General features: G+C 42.9%; 1 protein-coding gene across 1 annotated transcript; it reads right to left on the bottom strand.

The window, feature by feature from the left end:
* Positions 1-15,109: 15,109 nt before the first annotated feature.
* On the bottom strand, positions 15,110-17,759 carry LOC128107940 (granzyme B(G,H)-like). Its single transcript, XM_052734272.1, has 5 exons — positions 17,699-17,759; positions 16,827-16,974; positions 16,274-16,409; positions 15,868-16,128; positions 15,110-15,253 (listed from the first exon to the last, which is right to left on the bottom strand). The coding sequence occupies exons 1-5, from the start codon at positions 17,751-17,753 to the stop codon at positions 15,110-15,112; spliced, it is 744 nt and encodes a 247-aa protein (XP_052590232.1). The 5' UTR covers positions 17,754-17,759.
* Between the last annotated feature and the right edge of the window lie 207 nt (positions 17,760-17,966).

Below are 17,966 nucleotides of genomic sequence, written 5' to 3'. Positions count from 1 at the left end.
TGTAATCCCCAGCAAGGCAAAATTTTCTTTACTTTTTCAAACATTCTTTCTAAAGTATCTGCATTTGAATCAGCTAATAAAATGTCATCCATATAATGATAAATTATAGATTTAGGAAATTTTTTACGTACCACTTCTAATGGCTGTTTTACAAAATATTGGCACAAAGTTGGGCTATTCAACATTCCCTGTGGGAGAACCCTCCATTGAAATCTTTTAACTGGTTGAGAATTATTATAAGTAGGCACTGTGAAAGCAAATCTTTCTCTGTCTTTTTCTTGTAAGGGTATTGAAAAGAAACAGTCTTTTAAATCAATAACTATGAGAGGCCATCCTTTTGGTAACAGAGAATGAGGGTGAAGAAGGAGTCTACTGTGTACCTGATAGAAATCAGGATCTACGAATGTTGGTTGGTGATGTCAAAAAGACACTTCCAGCCTAGCACCTCTGCTCTAATTGGCTTCAGTACTTAAGGAAGTTTTCTGGTTTGGGTAAAAATGACACTGTCACCACAATGACATCCTAAGAGCTAAACCATGTTAAAGACCAAGAAAAGAGGGTGTTTAGGCTGTGGCTGCGAGGGGCCTGAGACCCAGGAAGTCCACAGTGACTGCACTGACCTAAAAGTGTATCCTTTCTCATTTCTTACATTTTTTTCTGTTCTGATAAGATCTTTTTTTAATTTCTTTGTTTCTTTTTCTTTCTTTTTAAAAAAATAGTATGGACACCCAAATTACCATAACACAATTCTATCACTACAAACACACACACACAAAGTTATACAGTAGTTATTTAGATTTGATACTGTGCCATATTTCACCAGAAGTATTTCTGTACATCATTTCATTAACCTCTGGGACTTCTGATGACACTGTGGAAGCCTCTGTTGAAAATCATCTGGTGAATTAATCTTAACTTACTCTGACTCTCTTAAATTGCTAGGGGGTCACAGAGAAACTTTAAAAGTAAGTGTTTGCCCTGTAGCCAGTGATCATGTCTTACCATCATACATAGTTAAGTATAATAATCAATCACAATGACATGTATAGGTTACCTGTTTATATGTATTTGCATTTATCTCTAAGCAAAAGCTTCAGGATTGAATTTAATAGTAAGATTAGATCAGCACTGGCTTCCCTGCTGATGAGTCTACTGGTATTTTCTACAATGTAGCCGAGGATTGTCCATAGATAAACAAAAATCTTTGTAAGATCTTGAATGATTATTTAGTGGTGTAGATCCAGTAGTGAAAGAGACAGGGTTCCAGCCCTGGAAAAGGCTGATATTGACTGGAGTGAGCTGAGGATCTGAGCTTAGAGCACAAGATGGTTAGAGCTGTGTGAGACCAGCTCTGGGAGGTGAGACAGGCTGGCCTCACCTAGGAACAGGGGTATGATGGGTGTGTGCGCATGCATGCATGCGTGTGCATGTGTGCGTGCGTGTGTGTGTGTGTGTGTGTGTGTGTGTGTGTGTGTGTGTGTGTGTGTGTGTGTGTGTGTTGCCCATAGAGGTCAGAATAGGGCAGTGGATGTCCTGGACCTGGAGTTAGGATGGTTGTGAGACATCATGTGGATGCTGAGAATTGACCTGAGTTCTCTGCTAGAGTAACAAGTGCTCTAAACTACTGAACCATCTCTCCAGTTCATGATCCAGAAATTAAAAATATGGTGAAATTCCATTATTTGCATGATACAGGTGGAACTGAGACATGATCCTAAGCTAAATAAACTACATATAGTAGAAAAATAATGCATGATGTCATTCTGCTTAAAATCTAAAACAACGGATCTTGTAGAAGTAGAGAAAATAGTGGTCAATGGAGGCTGGGAGATTAGAATTGGAACCTGTTGATCAAAGAGTATAGAATTTGAATTAGGGAGCTAAATAACTTTTGAGATCTACTGCACAATATGCCAATAATACATTGTGCTTTTCAAAACTGTCAAACAGATTTATGTTCTCACTCCAAAAATGAAAAGTATTTGAGTTTGTGGATATGTCAGTTAGTTTGATTTAATCAATCTACATTGCATACATATGACATCACTTTGAAGCCTGAAAACAGGCAATTAATGTAAAATTATAAATCTGTCATTTGATAAGGGAATTAGCTGTATAAAATGTGCAAATATCGGTATTGGGCAAAAAATCACAGAGAGACAAAAGGAATTCTATTTGTTCATACCTTTCTCTATTCTAGGGAACACATCAGCTACTTAGGTGAAATTGTATGAAATTCTGTAGGTAGCTATTCCTGATGGCTTGCAGTAAACGACATTCTAAGGACACTGTGGGGAAGCAGGACACATCTGGGTCCAATGCAAACTTTTTGCCTCTCCTGTAGAGAGAGCAAACTACAATAGGAAGGTCTCAGCTGGGTTGTCACAACATGGTTTCCTGGTGTCATACAGCAGTGAGCCCAGACTGTCACTCTCCTTGACACTAAGTTGGCAGGGTCCTTGGCCAAATGGGTTGGGGAGTCATTGTGAAGAGAGGGACTTAAAGGACCTCTGGAAGATTTTCATGGGACTCTGACCTCAAGTGTTTAAGCTGCAAGGATTCTTTATTTGCTACAGTGACCACAAACTTGACTGTTATGGTGTCTTAGTGGTCTTTCCTTTATCAGGCTGCAGAGGCCTATCATAGATTTAATTAGGAATCATTAAACTTTGAGAGACAATTCAGTTAATCATTTCTTCTGAAATCAGAATAGATCACCTAGTTACATATTAATCCATTACTTATGCTTGACTCATTTCTAAGGAATTAAGACTTCTGCTCATCTGGACAAGAGGTGAGTGCCTGGGCTCAGACCCAGAGAGCCCTGCCCCTAGATCCCATCCCTGGGCACCAGCCATTCCAGAGAAGACCTGCCCAACTTGGCCCCAGGTTCTGGCCATCAGGCAGGATCCCCTCTACCCCCACTGGGATGGGTCCCCTTCTCCAAGACCACCAGCAGACCCTGCAATCTCCATACCCTGCCCCCATGCCCATCCGCCCAAGACCCCAGCCACTTCCTGAGACTTAGAGACCAGCCCCCAGCTCCCATCCTGCCCCGGAGCTCCCATCTGGACAAGAGAGAGAGGCTTCCTGAATCTGTCAGCTCTGTCTGGACCAAGAGCACTGATAAGACCAAGAACGAATCCACAAGGAGATGGGTGGACGTCAAGGCAGAAGTACATACAACAAAATGAAGAGCAATACAGCATCACCAGAACCTAGCCCTCTTCCAACAGCTAGACCTGAACATCACAAAATGGAAGAAGCAGAAGAAAGCAACCTTATGAATAACATCATGACGAGGGTAGAGGCTTATATAGAAGAAATCACAAATAAAATTGAGGAAAAGACAAACAAAAAATGGGAAGAACGCTATAAAAAATTAGAGGAAAGGACAAATAAAGCAGAAGAAAACAATAAATCCCTGAAAGAAAATCATGAAAAAGCAATGAAACAGATGAAGGAAACAGTCCAAGACCTGTAAAGGGAAATAGAAAAAATGAAGAAGACACAAACAGAGGGAATGCTGGAAATAGAAAATCTGAGTAAACGAACGGGAACTTCAGATACAAGTATAACCAACAGAATGCAAGAGATGGAAGAGAGGATCTCTGGCATTGAAGATACGTAGAAGAAATAGATTCATCAGTCAAAGAAAATACTAAAGCCAACAAAGTCATGACCAAAATGTCCAAGAAATTTGGGACACCATGAAAAGACCAAAAGACCTATGAATAATAGGGATAGAGGAAGAAGAATACCAACTCAAAGGCACAGAAAATATATTCAACAAGATCATAGAAGAAAACTTTCCCAACTTTAAGAAGGAAATGCCTATGAAGATACAAGAAGCCTATAGAACACCAAACAGACTAGACCCCCAAAAGTCCCCTTGCCACATAATAATTAAACAACTAAACGTACAGAATAAAGAAAGAATATTAAGAGCAGCAAAGGAAAAAGGCCAAGTGACTTATAAAGGCAAACCCATCAGAATAACACCCGATTTCTCAATGGAGACTTTGAAAGCCAGAAGGACCTGAACAGACGTAATGCAGACACTAAGAGACCATGGATGCCAGCCTAGACTAATACACCCAGCAAAACTTTCAATCATTGTAGACAGGAGTGAACAAGACATTCCAAGACAAAGCCAGATTTAAACAATACTTATCCACAAACTCAGCCCTACAGAAAGCACTAGAAGGAAAATTCCAACCTAAGGAAGTCAGATACACCCTCGAAAACACAGGCAATAGATAATGCCACAGCAGTAAACCCCAAAGAAGAGAAGTACACACACACTACCACCAAAAGATGACAGGAATGAACACTTACTGGTCATTAATATCCCTTAATATCAATGGACTTAATTCACCTATAAAAAGACACAGGCTTACGGAATGGATATGAAAGCAGGACCTATCTTTCTGCTGCATACAAGAAACACACCTCAAATTCAAAGATAGATACTACCTAAGAATAAAAGGCTGGGAAAAGACTTTCAAATCAAATGGTCTTAAGAAGCAAGCAGGTATAGCCATCCTAATATCCAGCAAAACAGACTTCAAACTAAAATCAATCAAAAGAGATCAAGAAGGGCTCATACTCATCACAGGAAAGATCCATCAAGAAGAAGTTTCAATTCTGAACATTTATGCCCCAAACACAAGGGCACCCACATATGTAAAAGAAACATTAGTAAAGCTTAAACCACATATAAAACCCCACACATTAATAGTGGGAGACTTTAACACCCCATTCTCACCACTGGACAGATCTTCCAAATTGAAACTTAACAGAGAAATAAAGGACTTAACTGATGTTATGACTCAAAGGGACTTAATCGATATCTACAGAACATCCCATCCTAACAAAAAAGAATATACCTTCTTCTCAGCACCCCATGGAACCTTCTCTAAAATCAACCACATACTTGGCCACAAAGCAAATCTCAGCAGATACAAAACAATTGGAATAACCTCCTGAGTTCTATCAGACCACCATGGTTTAAAGTTAGATTTCAACAACAACAAAAACTACAGAAAACCTACAATCTCATGGAAACTGAATAATGCTCAACTGAATCACCAGTGTGTTAAGGAAGAAATAAAGAAAGAAATTAAAGACTTCCTAGAGATCAACAAAAATGAAGACACCACATACTCAAACTTATGGGACACTATGAAAGCAGTACTAAGAGGGAAATTTATAGCACTACATGCCCACATAAAGAAGTTGGAGAAATCTCACACTAGTGACTTAACAGCACACCTGAAAGCTCTAGAACAAGAAGAAGCAAAGTCTCCCAGGAAGAATAGACGCCAGGAAATTATCAAATTGAGAGCTGAAATCAATGAAATAGAAACAAAGGAAACAATATAAAAAATTAATGAAACAAAGAGTTGGTTCTTTGAGAAAATCAACAAGATAGACAAGCCCTTATCCAAACTAACCAAAAGACAGAGAGAGAGCATCCAAATTAACAAAATCAGAAATGAAAAGGGGGACATAACAACAATGAGGAAATCCAGAAAATCATCAGGTCATACTTCAAAAACCTCTACTCCACAAAACTGGAAAAGCTAAAAGATATGGATAATTTTCTGGATAGGTACTGCATACCTAATTTAAATCAAGACCAGATAAACTATTTAAATAGTCCAATAACCACTAGGGAAATAGAATCAATCATTAAAAGTTGCCCAACCAAAAAAAGCCCAGGACCAGATGGTTTCAGCGCAGAATTCTACTAGATCTTCAAAGAAGAGTTAATACCAATACTCTCTAAATTGTTCCACACAACAGAAGCAGAAGGAACATTACCAAACTCCTTCTATGAGGCTACAATTACCCTGATTCCTAAACCAAACAAGGATACAACAAAGAAAGAGAACTACAGACCGATCTCCCTCATGAACATTGATGCAAAAATACTCAATAAAATACTGGAAAACAGACTCCAAGAACACATCAAAACAATTATCCACCATGATCAAGTAGGCTTCATCCCAGGGATGCAAGGGTGGTTCTACATATGAAAGTCCGTCAATGTAATACACCATATAAACAAACTCAAAGAAGAAAACCACATGATCATCTCACTAGATGCAGAAAAGGCATTTGACAAAATCCAACACCCCTTCATGATAAAGGTCTTGGAGTGATCAGGAATACAGGGAACATACTTAAACATAATAAAGGAAACTTACAGCAAGCCAACAGCCAACATCAAATTAAATGGAGAGAAACTCAAAGTGATTCCACTAAAATCAGGAATGAGGCAAGGCTGTCCACTCTCCCCATACTTATTCAATATAGTACTTGAAGTTCTAGCCAGAGCAATAAGACAACATAAGGAGATTAAGAGGATACAAATGGGAAAAGAAGAGGTCAAGCTTTCCATATTTGCAGATGACATGATAGTATACTTGAGTGACCCCAAAGATTCAACCAAGGAACTGATACAGCTTATAAACACCTTCAGCAACATAGCAGGATACAAGATCAACTCAAAAAAATCAGTAGCCCTCCTATATACAATTGACAAACAGGCTGAGAAGGAAATCAGAGATACATCACCCTTTACAATAGCCACAAATGATATAAAATACCTTGGGGTAACACTAACCAAGCAAGTGAAGGACCTATATGACAAGAACTTTAAGTCCCTGAAAAAAGAAATTGAAGAAGATGTCAGAAAATGGAAAGATCTCCCATGCTCATGGATAGGTAGGATTAACATAGTAAAAATGGCAATCTTACCAAAAGGAATCTACAGATTCAATGTAATCCCCATCAAAATACCAACACAATTCTTCACAGACCTGGAAAGAATAATACTCAACTTCATATGGAAAAACAAAAAACCCAGGATAGCCAAAAGAATCCTGTACAATAAAACAACCTCTGGAGGCATCACGATCCCTGACCTCAAGCTCTACTATAGAGCTACAGTAATAAAAATAGCTTGGTACTGGCATGAAAACCGACATGTGGACCAATGGAATCGAATTGAAGACCCTGACATTAATCCGCATACCTATGAACATATAATTTTTGACAAAGAAGCCAAAACTGTACAATGGAAAAAAGAAAGTATCTTCAACAAATGGTGCTGGCATATCAATGTGTAGAAGGCTGCAAATAGATCCATGTCTGTCACCTTGCACAAAACTTAAGTCCAAGTGGATCAAAGACCTCAACATAAATCCAGTTACTCTGAACCTGATAGAAGAGAAAGTAGGAAATAGTCTTGAACACATTGGCATAGGAGATCACTTCCTAAATATAACACCAGTAGCACAGACACTGAGAAAAACAGTCAATCAATGGGACCTCTTGAAACTGAGAAGCTTTTGTAGAGCAAAGGATACGGTCAACAAGGCAAAGCGACAGCCTACAGAATGGGAAAAGATCTTCACCAACCCCACATCTGACAGAGGACTGATATCCAGAATATACAAAGAACTCAAGAAATTAGACATCAAAATGCCCAACAGTCCAATTAAGAAATGGGCTATAGAACTAAACAGAGAATTCTCAACAGAGGAAGTTCAAATGGCTGAAAGACATTTAAGGATTTGCTCAACATCCCTAATCATCAGGGAAATGCAAATCAAAACAACTCTGAGATACCACCTTACACCTGTCAGAATGGCTAAGATCAAAAACACTGAAGACACCTTATGCTGGAGAGGATGTGGAGCTAGGGGAACTATCCTCCACTGCTGGTGGGAATGTAAGCTTGTACAACCACTTTGGAAATCAATATGGTGCTTTCTTAGAAAATTGGGAATCAATCTCCCTCAAGATCCAGCTATACCACTCTTGGGCATATACCCAAGGAATGCTCAATCATACCACAAGGGCACTTGCTCAGCTATGTTCATATCAGCATTGTTTGTAATAGCCAGAACATGGAAACAACCTAGATGCCCTTCAACTGAAGAATGGATAAATAAAATGTGGTACGTATATACAATGGAGTAGTACTCAGCAGAGAAAAACAATGACATCATGAGGTTTGCAGGCAAATGGATGGATCTAGAAAAATCATCCTGAGTGAGGTAACCCAGACTCAGAAAGACAAACATGGTATGTACTCACTCATAGGAGGATACTAGATGTGGAACAAGGATGACTGAACTACTATTCACAACTCCAGGGAGGCTACCTAGAAAACAGGACCCCAAGAAAGACAGGGATCACCCACTGACAGAGAAATGGATGAGATCTACATGAACAGCCTGGACATGAGTGGGGGTAATGAAGGGTGAGGGTTGAGGGAAAGAGAGCTTAGGGGAGCGGGAGATCTCAGCTGGATCAACAACAGAGAGGGAGAACAAGGAATAGGAGACCATGGTAAATGAAGACCACATGGGCATAGGAAGAAAAAAAGTACTAGAGAAGTCCCCAGAAATCCACAAAGATACCTCCACAATAGACTACTAGCAATGGTCGAGAGTCAGCCCAAACTGACCTACTCTGGTGATAGGATGGCCAAACACCCTAATTGTCGTGCTAGAAACCTCATCCAATGACTGAGAGAACCAGATGCAGAGATCCACGGCCAGGCCCTGGTGGAGCTCCAGGAGTCCAATTGGTGAGAAAGAGGAGGGTTTGTATGAGCAAGAATTGTTGAGACCAAGATTGGAAAAAAGCACAGGGATAAATAGCCAAATGAATGGAAACACATGAACTATGAACCAATAGCTGAGGAGCCCCCAACTGGATCAGGCCCTCTGGATAAGTGAGACAGTTAATTAGCTTGATCTGTTTGGGAGGCATCCAGGCAGTGGGACCGGGACCTGTCCTTAGTGCATGAGCTGGATGTTTGGAACCTGGGGCATATACAGGGACACTTGGCTCAGCCTGGGAGGAGGTGATTGGACCTGCCTGGACTGAATCTACCAAGTGGAACTCAATCCTCAGGGGAATCTTTGCCCTGGAGGAGATGGGAATGGGGTGTGGGCTGAGGGGAAGGCGGGGAGGGGGATGGGGGAGAACAAGGGAATCCGTGGCTGATATGTAAAATTAAAGTAAATTATAAAATTTAAAAAAAAAAAAAGACTTCCAGGCAATCCAAACTCAAGGTTGTAGAGAGAAGCTCTTTTTCTGGACAGGATCCAGCTATTCACCTGAGGCTGAATTTGTAAGTTCTATTCTCCTATGCTAGCCCATTGAGTGCTGGAATTATAAACGAGCATCACTGTATCTGGCTCAAGAACCCTTGAGTACAGTCCTTTCTAGGAGGGAGACTTGTCTGCACATCACTTTGATTTTGAAACCATATATTGTTGCTGTAGGGGAAAATGTCATTTCTGGCTTAGAGGATGAACTACATTATGTAGGGTAGCAGCCTGACTCTGCAAAGAGAGTTGTCATTCAGATGTGGCTGTGTGCTTTGCAGGCTCTCCCACAATGCATCAGGCCAACCACTCCTGAGAAATATGGTAAATAGATCCATTCCTGCATTTCTGTCAAGATAAATATGTATGTTGCTTAAAAGTGTGTGTATTAGTTACTTTTCTATTACTGAAACAGAACACCATGATCAAGGTGACCTCTATGAGAAAGACTAGGGCACATGGTTCCATGTGTTAAAGTAAGAAGAAACATGATAGCAGGAGCAGAGAGCTCAAGGCTCACATCATTTACTGTAATTACACACACACACACACACACACACACACACACACACACACACACACACACACACACCAGGGAATGGCAGAGAGAGAAAGAATGAGAGAGAGAGAGAGAGAGAGAGAGAGAGAGAGAGAGAGAGAGAATTGGGAATAGTGTGAGTCTTTGAAACCTCAAAGCCTGTCCTAGCAATAGACTTCCTCCACCAAGACCATATTTCCTCACATCCCCAACAGCATCACCTACTGGAAACCAGATGTTCAAATACATGAGCCTAGGCGAGACATCCTCCCTAAAAACCACCACAGAAAGGAGTCATGGGACACTGCTGCAAGCCCAAAAAATATATGAAGTAGGATTTCAGCTGGTTATGACAAGCTAATACCTGGAAGAAGCTTGGGCCTTCCAGAGGTCAAGATGAGGCTCAAGGAGTCTTGGTGATATTGACTTTTGATTATTAGCTGTTTCCTACTATGAATTTCTCGTGTGCTATTGTAGCTTTTCCATCATTCTTTGGGCACAATTTCTCCTCTACTAAAGGAATATTTAGATAACCTTCTGTTCAGTAACAGAGCCAGGATCCCTAATTTCAGGCCTTTTTGTAATTATTGTCATTAGCTGCATCTGGCCAGGACCATCCCCAGATGGACCAAAGTATCTTACCAGAGATACCTCTGTACTCTCTAAGAACAGACTTAAGCATCCAGACTGTTTGAGAAGGTCTGGCAGATGTGCTAATTAAACTTAACTTTCTCCTTTACAAGTCTTATCTCTAGTTTTAGATCCACCCTTAACAATTAACTCAGAACTAAAGGGTTCCAACTTACAGGTACTTCTATCTGTGATGGAAGTTGGCTAGCCACGTTACCTAGCAACTGAGCACACTAGCCAGAAATGGTGGGAGCAGAGATAGCTTGAAGAGATAAGAGTATCAGGGATTAAAAGGAGGTTTTATTTTCAGAGAGAGGCTAGACATGAGAAGAGAGAAGAGAACAGGAGAACTAGATGGAGAACTAGAAGATTGAGATGGAAGATGAGGAAGAGCCCGATGAGGAAAAATGAAATGGGTAAGAATGGGATGATAAAGACCTAGATGGGGCAGAACTAAGATGAGAGAATTAAGATAGAACTTACAGGGACAGCAGATAAAGGTAGAGAGAAATCACACAAGAAGGGAGCTAGGCATGAGAACAGAACTGAAGCTATGTAGATAGGATTTTATCCCAGAGGAATAAAGTAGACGGACAAAGAGCTGGGTGTACTTAGATTCATTTCTCAGCATTCATAGTTTCTCTTCTGGTATCCTGGGAATAATATTATTAAGGCTAGTCCTATAATAATATTTGAGAGGACACAAATATAGAACAGAAACTCTATATTTTCTAAGTCCACAAAAAGCGGTGCTGGGAGACTTAGAAAGTTGGACAGGACAATGGAGGTATACCGGCATGTGTTGCCCAGAACAAACCAAGAAGACCTTGTGTTCCTGTGTCTGGTCTGTGTCCTTCAGGGGTGTCTTACAGCTCTCCATGGTTTTCTGGACTGCAATGGCCTGGAGAGGCAGAGAAGTTGGGTCTTGATGAGTTGAAACATTTCTTTCCCTATGTACAGAAAATCAGTACAGAGATTTTAGAAGAGGAGTGTAAGCTCTTTTGAAATGGGAACAACTCAGAGATACTTCCATAGAGCAGAGAAATCTAAAGCAGTGTGTTTAAGGCATTTATCTGCCTCTGAATCCACTCCAATGTGTGCTCAATGGAGCAAAGCAAGGTGGCTTTAAACACCTTCACTGTTGCTTGGATCCTAAGGGCTTCCTTTGGGGAGGGGGTAAGAAAGCATGTCGTCAATGATACAGACAGCCAGAGTCATTTGAAGGCAAACAACAAACTTGTTTATTCAATAACAGGGAAGGCCTTACATACCCTCCTCCCAGCACCCAAGCTGTGTCCCAATATGGTGGCATTGTGTGGTCATCTATCATTGGCGGGGCATGATCAGAAACTCTGACAGCTCCTCTTGCGAGGCCCTCAGGCAGACTCCAGGTTGGCTCATATGGAAGTACGTTATGTGCATGCCTTGGCAACTGGTTTGAGGCAATTTCCCCGACCCTATGGGCCTGTCCTACTACACTGCACCATGCAGCTGTGGGAGGAGCCCAGGGGCTTCTCTCCACGGGAGGTCTGAGCATGGGCTCATCTTCTGTGTGGGATGCCAGCAAGTTACTGACCACAAATTAGATGACATTGAGATTACTTGTGCCTTGGTGGCCAGGGAATCCTAGGCTCAGTTCAGGCTCTGTCCTAACATGGTTGATGCTGTTTGGTGTATAAGTTACTACCTTTTTTGTAGAAATTTACTTTATTTCCTCTCTAAAGGATACACCATAATGGTTTTCAAAGTTACTTAAGGCATAGAACCATCTTCTCAAAGTAAATATAACACCTAAGCTGAATACATCTGTGACTGTATGATTTTTGACATGCATTTTTCCCTTGATTCTGCACTCTTCTTTGTTTTTGTTGTCTCCAATAGCTAGGTCCTTTTATGTCTCCAGGGCAGGTTTGTTTTCCAGTTCCCTAACAGAAACTGTGTGTCAACTACATCACTTCCATTATAAAAGCATGTTTTTGAAAGTTACCTGACCCAAAGGGGAATTTTACTTCATCTCCCAGAAGAATGTTATGCTCTGTCTATTTGGAATAGGAAGGCATTAAGCTGTATTTGTCATCTAATAAGAGTCTGACAGGACAGGATCCTGAAGCAATGGTTGCTTGGAGTTTTAAGTTTATTCAAGTTAATTTAAGCATTTTTTTGTAGTTTGTTTGTTTTGAGACAGAGTCTTTCTCTACAGGCTTGGCTGGCCTTGCACTCAGAGATCTGTCACACTCTGCCTCCCAATCATGGATTTAGGTGTGAGAAACCATGGCTAGAAGCTTGGATTTACTTTGCAATGTGAGTCCAACTAGGGAGACTTTTATTTAACAAAATGCCACACATTGTGCCTACAGTCTCAGGTCAAGAACTTCCTAACAATGAGAAGCCCAGGAATTCTTAGGAACTATGGATGCAGTAGTAATCAGGAATGTCTAAATATTAGGGGTATTTCTTCACACCATTTTTTAAATTTTTCCATATTTTCCAGCCTTCTTGATTTATGTTTAATTCTGTTTCTGAATTATGCATCTGAGTATATGCATCTCTTATGACTTAAATCTCCATAATGGCTCTGTATCTGTTATCTTTAAAATAAATACAACAGTCTGTCTTGGTTGCTTAAAAACATGTGTATTATTTACATTTATAAAACACCATGACCAAGGCAACTTCTAGGAGAAAGACTAGGGAATGTGGTTCTAGGCATAGCATCAAGGTATGGCCGCAGGAGCAGAGAGCTGAGGTCTCATATGATTTCCTGTAATTACACACACACACACACACACACACACACCAGGACATAGCAGAGAGAGAGAGAGAGAGAGAGAGAGAGAGAGAGAGAGAGAGAGAGAGAGAGAGAGAGAGAGAGAGAATTGGGAATGGTGTGAGTCTTTGAATCCTCAAAGCCTGCCCCAGGAATGGACTTCCTCCACCAAGACCATATTTCCTCACATCCCCAACAGCATCACCTACTTGGAAACAGATGTTCAAATACAGGAGCCTAGGAAACATCCTCACTAAAAACCACCATGGACAGAATGGTGGCAAAGGACACAAATAGAGAACAGAATCTCTATATTCTCTAAGTCCATGGAAAGTGGTGCTGGGAGACTTAGGAAGCTGGACAGGACAATGGAGGTATACCAGCATGTGTTCCCGACCACAAACCACAGGACATGAGAAGCCCAGGTAATCTTAAGAACTATAGATGCAGCAGTAACCATAAATGTGTAAACATTAGAGGTATTTCTTTTTTTTGGTTTTTCAAGACAGGGTTTCTCTGTGTAGTTTGCGCCTTTCCTGGAACTCACTTGGTAGCCCAGGCTGGCCTCGAACTCACAGAGATCTGCCTGCCTCTGCCTCCCGAGTGCTGGGATTAAAGGCGCACACCACCACCGCCCGGCTAGAGGTATTTCTTAACACCATTTTTTCTATCCTTTTCCATTTTCCTGGATTCCTGTTTAATTCTTTTTGGAATTATGCTTCTGAATATGTACATGTCTTATGATTTAAATCTGCATAATGATTCTGTATCTGTTATCTTATATTTTTGGTTGTGAGCCTAGCCTTTAACGGCTGAGCCATCTCTCCAGCCCATCTGTTATCTTTAAAATAAATACAAGGCTGTCTTGGTTGTGTTATTCGTTACCTACAACCCTCTCCCCTAGGTAAAAATTATGCTTTTATGAAGAGTTTCCCAGTAGAAGCTAACATGCTATTGTCATTTCCAAACCTGATACACTTCAGTGCACACTGATGAAAAAGTAGAGATTTCTAGTTCTTTCGTCCTTGTGGATGTCAAAGACAGACATAGGCCATGTGACCATCATGGCGTCCTATCCTAGAGTCCAGCAGGGACTGAGATGGACATGCTCAGAGGGGCTCCTGTTGCTGAGAGACCCTGCTGCTGTGGATGCTGAGCACATTGGAGGAACTGAGCTGACTGGGAAGAGCTTCCCTAGGCCTGAGCATGTGGGAGTGGAGTACAGGGTTCTAGAAAGAGACGCTGAGAGCCCTGGCTTCCATGGTCCCTGTGTGATGCAATTTCTGGCCTGGACCTTTGAGAGTTACCTCTCTGCCAGGGCCTAAGGTGGGCTGGCACCACAGGGCTGAGGCCCTAATGGGAGGAACCACACATGGCTTGGGTTAGAGGAGGTTGTAAGAGGTAGGAATGTGCTCAAATCTGCATGGTTGTAAAGCACAGAAGGTGTTAGACTCATCTGAGCAGTCATGATGGAGAAGGGCATAGAGCTAGGAGGGTCGAGGAAGGTTGGCCCTGGTTCCAGAAGAGGATAGGGAAACTAATTCCAGATGTGGAACAGCCCTTACTGAAATTGCTGTCACCTTAATGGTGAAGCTGTGGGACAGAGATACTCTGCCCAGGAAGGCCCATCTAAGTGACCTGGGCTCTGTCTCCCATGTCTCCAGGACCAATGGTGCTTTCCCACTCCTTTCTTCCATATGACACAGAGGAGGAAAAAAGTTTACCCTGAGTCCCAGGACAGGAGAGCCCCAAGCTCAGCTTTAGACTTGACAGAAGGGCAAACACTACAGAGTGGGACAAGTAAAAATGAGCTGGCAATGGCCTTGCCTGGGCTTTGGGTTTAGGGTGTATGTTGTTGGCATGAGCAGAGAGCAGAAGTGTGCCATTGGCCTGCCTAGCACAGAGTTGGTCCCTGTGATAGGAAACCAGACTTCTGATTGAGCAAAGAGAACTTTATTGAGTTGTGGCTTCTGTCCCCAAACAATCTTGGATTAAGCTGTAGGGGAGATGCTGAGTCAGAGAGGGGTCTGGTTTGCTCTGGAGTTAGCTGTGTTCCATCATTTTCTTTATCCAGGATAGGAAACTTGACACTCTGGTGAAGGCTCTTGGTGCTGAACCATCCTTATGTCCATAGGAGATGATGCCTGCAACCACTTTGTTACACAAGAGAGGTCCTCCAGAATCCCCCTGTGAATGGAGAGGGGCCACAAGGGTCTGAGCTGTTGTTCATTCTAGTCCCAATATCCCTCTCATTTCAAGGCTCCTCTCAGAGAAGCATGAAGTGTTTGCTCTTCTTGTGGGAGATGAGAGAGCAGGCCTGGGTGTCCCTGGGCTTCCTGCTCTGATTGTGGACAGGGTTACTGCTTCACCTCCCTCCTGAGCCCAGCCTCTGCCCTTTCTCCAGGTCTGTGATCTATTCTCTATTAGGGTGTGTGGCACCCTCATCTCCAGGCCATTGTTTAAGGGGCAGGTGAGTGGGCCTGATGTGAGCATGGAGGACGAGACCCTGGACAAAAGTGGGAGTCTGCTCTGTGGAGACACCTGCTTGTGTTAATGACACAGGCAGGAACACAGCTTTCTAAAGCCTGGGCCTGAATGGGAGGAAAACTGTGCAAACCCTGCTTTATACCAGCTGCCTTCACAGAGGCTCCCTGTGAACTTGAGGGGGCCTAGTTAGATAATGGTTACTGCTGCTCCCAGGAAGGAAGGTCACAGCCAGTGGGCAAAGGAGTCCCTTGATGTTTGATCTCTAAGTCCTAGATAGCTTTTTCCCTCCCATGGAGGATGAAAATCCAACTTACCTTATAGGAAGCTCTCTTGATCTTTGGATCCCCTGCACAAATCTCATTGGTTTTGTTGTAGTAATCTTCTAAGTGGGACTCACACTCCTGATCCTTCTGTATTTCCAGCTCCACCTCTTGTAGTGTGTTTGAGAATTTTCCCCCAGGGGCTATCCTTCCCCAACCAGCCACAGAGCACACATCCCCTGGCTTCACATAGACCTTGCGCCTGGGCAGGTTGAGGGGCCTCACAGCTTTAGTTATCTTGGCCTTCTTCTCCAGCTGTTGGGGAAGAGGCGGGAGAGACCAGCTCAGACAGGAGCCTGCCAGCCTGGGATACCTTGAAAGCCAGGATGGCAGGGAGGAAAGAAATGGGATGAGAACATGAGGGTAATCCCTGGACCATGATAAGAGTAGCAGGTCTTACCTTTAAGAGCATGATGTCATTGAGGTGTTTCTGTTTATTATAGGCAGGATGTGGGATGATTCTTGCCACAGGGATGATCTGCTGGGTCTCCTCCTGTTCTTTGATGTTGTGGGCCCCCAAGGTGACAATTATTTTGCTGTGCAGAGAGCAGAGTGTAGATAAGAGATGGGGAATCAGAGAGGATCCAGCCCAGGAGGTATGAAGGGCAGGGTGTGCTGGCCATGGTGGAACCCTAGCTGAGGAAAACTGAAGGGACAAGAGTGACTGTGCCTTCTGCTTCTTAGCCATAAAAAGGATAGACTTCTGGAGCAGCAGTACCATCACCACACTGCCCAGAGTCCTTGTGCTAGGAAAGCACATGTTATTGTTTGGTTTGTGTTGCAATGCTAACTCTGGTCTAAACGTGCTTGATTCCTTAGCTGTTACTCTGGTGCCAGCCTGGTTCTCACTCATGAGAATTACTGGGCCCTCTCTCATCCCAAGCTCCTTAGGAAGAAGGCAGGGTCTCCATGGAATGTTCCCAGGAGGGTATGGACTGTTTCTTGCTCCTCACCTCCCTTTACAGTGAGCAGCAGTCAGCACAAAATCCTCTCGTATGAGGCAGCCACCACACATCTGAGTAATATCTCCATCCTTGCTCTTAAGATAAGCCATGTAGGGTCGAGAGTGGGGCTTGGCCTCATGTCCCCCGATGATCTCCCCTGCAGAAAAAGACAATCTTTTTGTATGCACCTGCTAGTCTGCTGGAGGGGCTTTGTGTAATGGCTCCAGACTTGCTAGGCATTTGGGAGCCAGGGAGGCCTAGATTTAGGAGCAGACTGAGAGGAGATCCCTCAAGTTCTTTTGGGACAGTGCTGCTTTCTAGGGGCAAGGCTTCAGTTTACACTTTGTGGCATCCTATTTCTTCAGGCCTGGCATATACTAGGTGCTCAGTAAAGGTCACTGGCTTCATGAGTGATGACTCCCCATTCATTCCTAGATGCAGCTGCTGGCATTCTAGAAAGCAGAGAAATTAGGGCTTGCCCAGTGGTTCATCTTTGAACACTGTGGAACCACCGGAAGCCTGGGAAGCAGAGTTGGAGGAAAGGACCTAGTGGCTTGGGATCAGCAAAAGCACTTATTCTAAGGACAACGTTTCCACCTATTCTGGGATCCAGGTTTCTTGGATGAGTACTTGGTGAGGGGGTTGACTGTATCATCATAGATGCAGAAGCCAGGCCCATTCTGCCTGCTCCAGGAGAACATAGTGTTCTCTGCTTTGCAGGTTTCCCTTTACCATGGATTTCTAAGAAAACCTATTTTCAAGATGACAAGTATGGCTCAGGGAGGGGCTGGCACTTGATGGCTCTTCCTGAGAAAGGCCTCTGCCCTCCCACTGCTGGTGACAGAAGGGTTAGGCCACCAAGGGAGGTGTGGCTCACTCACCTGCCTTTGTCCTGGGGGGCAGAGAGAAGGCCAGTAGGAACAGGAGGAGCCTCATCTTCTCTGGAAGGCCGAGTAGGTCCCAGCACCTGGGGCTTTGCCCTTGCTCTCTTGTAACCTCTAGGAGACGAAGGAGGTGGAGTGAGCTCGGCGACCTTGTGCCCCCTCTCTTTTTATATGAAAGCTCCCACCCCCATTGCCTCTGCCTGGTGACGTCTTCTGAGTGCTTGTGTGAGAATCATGAAGTAACCACAGCAGAACCCACAGGTAA

This window comes from Peromyscus californicus, unplaced genomic scaffold (genome assembly GCF_007827085.1).
Source record: "Peromyscus californicus insignis strain IS unplaced genomic scaffold, ASM782708v3 Scaffold_12__1_contigs__length_115047231, whole genome shotgun sequence".
In the NCBI taxonomy this organism is placed as follows: Eukaryota; Metazoa; Chordata; class Mammalia; order Rodentia; family Cricetidae; genus Peromyscus; species Peromyscus californicus.
Note: the sequence above shows the minus strand (reverse complement) of the source record. Positions and strands in the feature narration are given on the sequence as shown.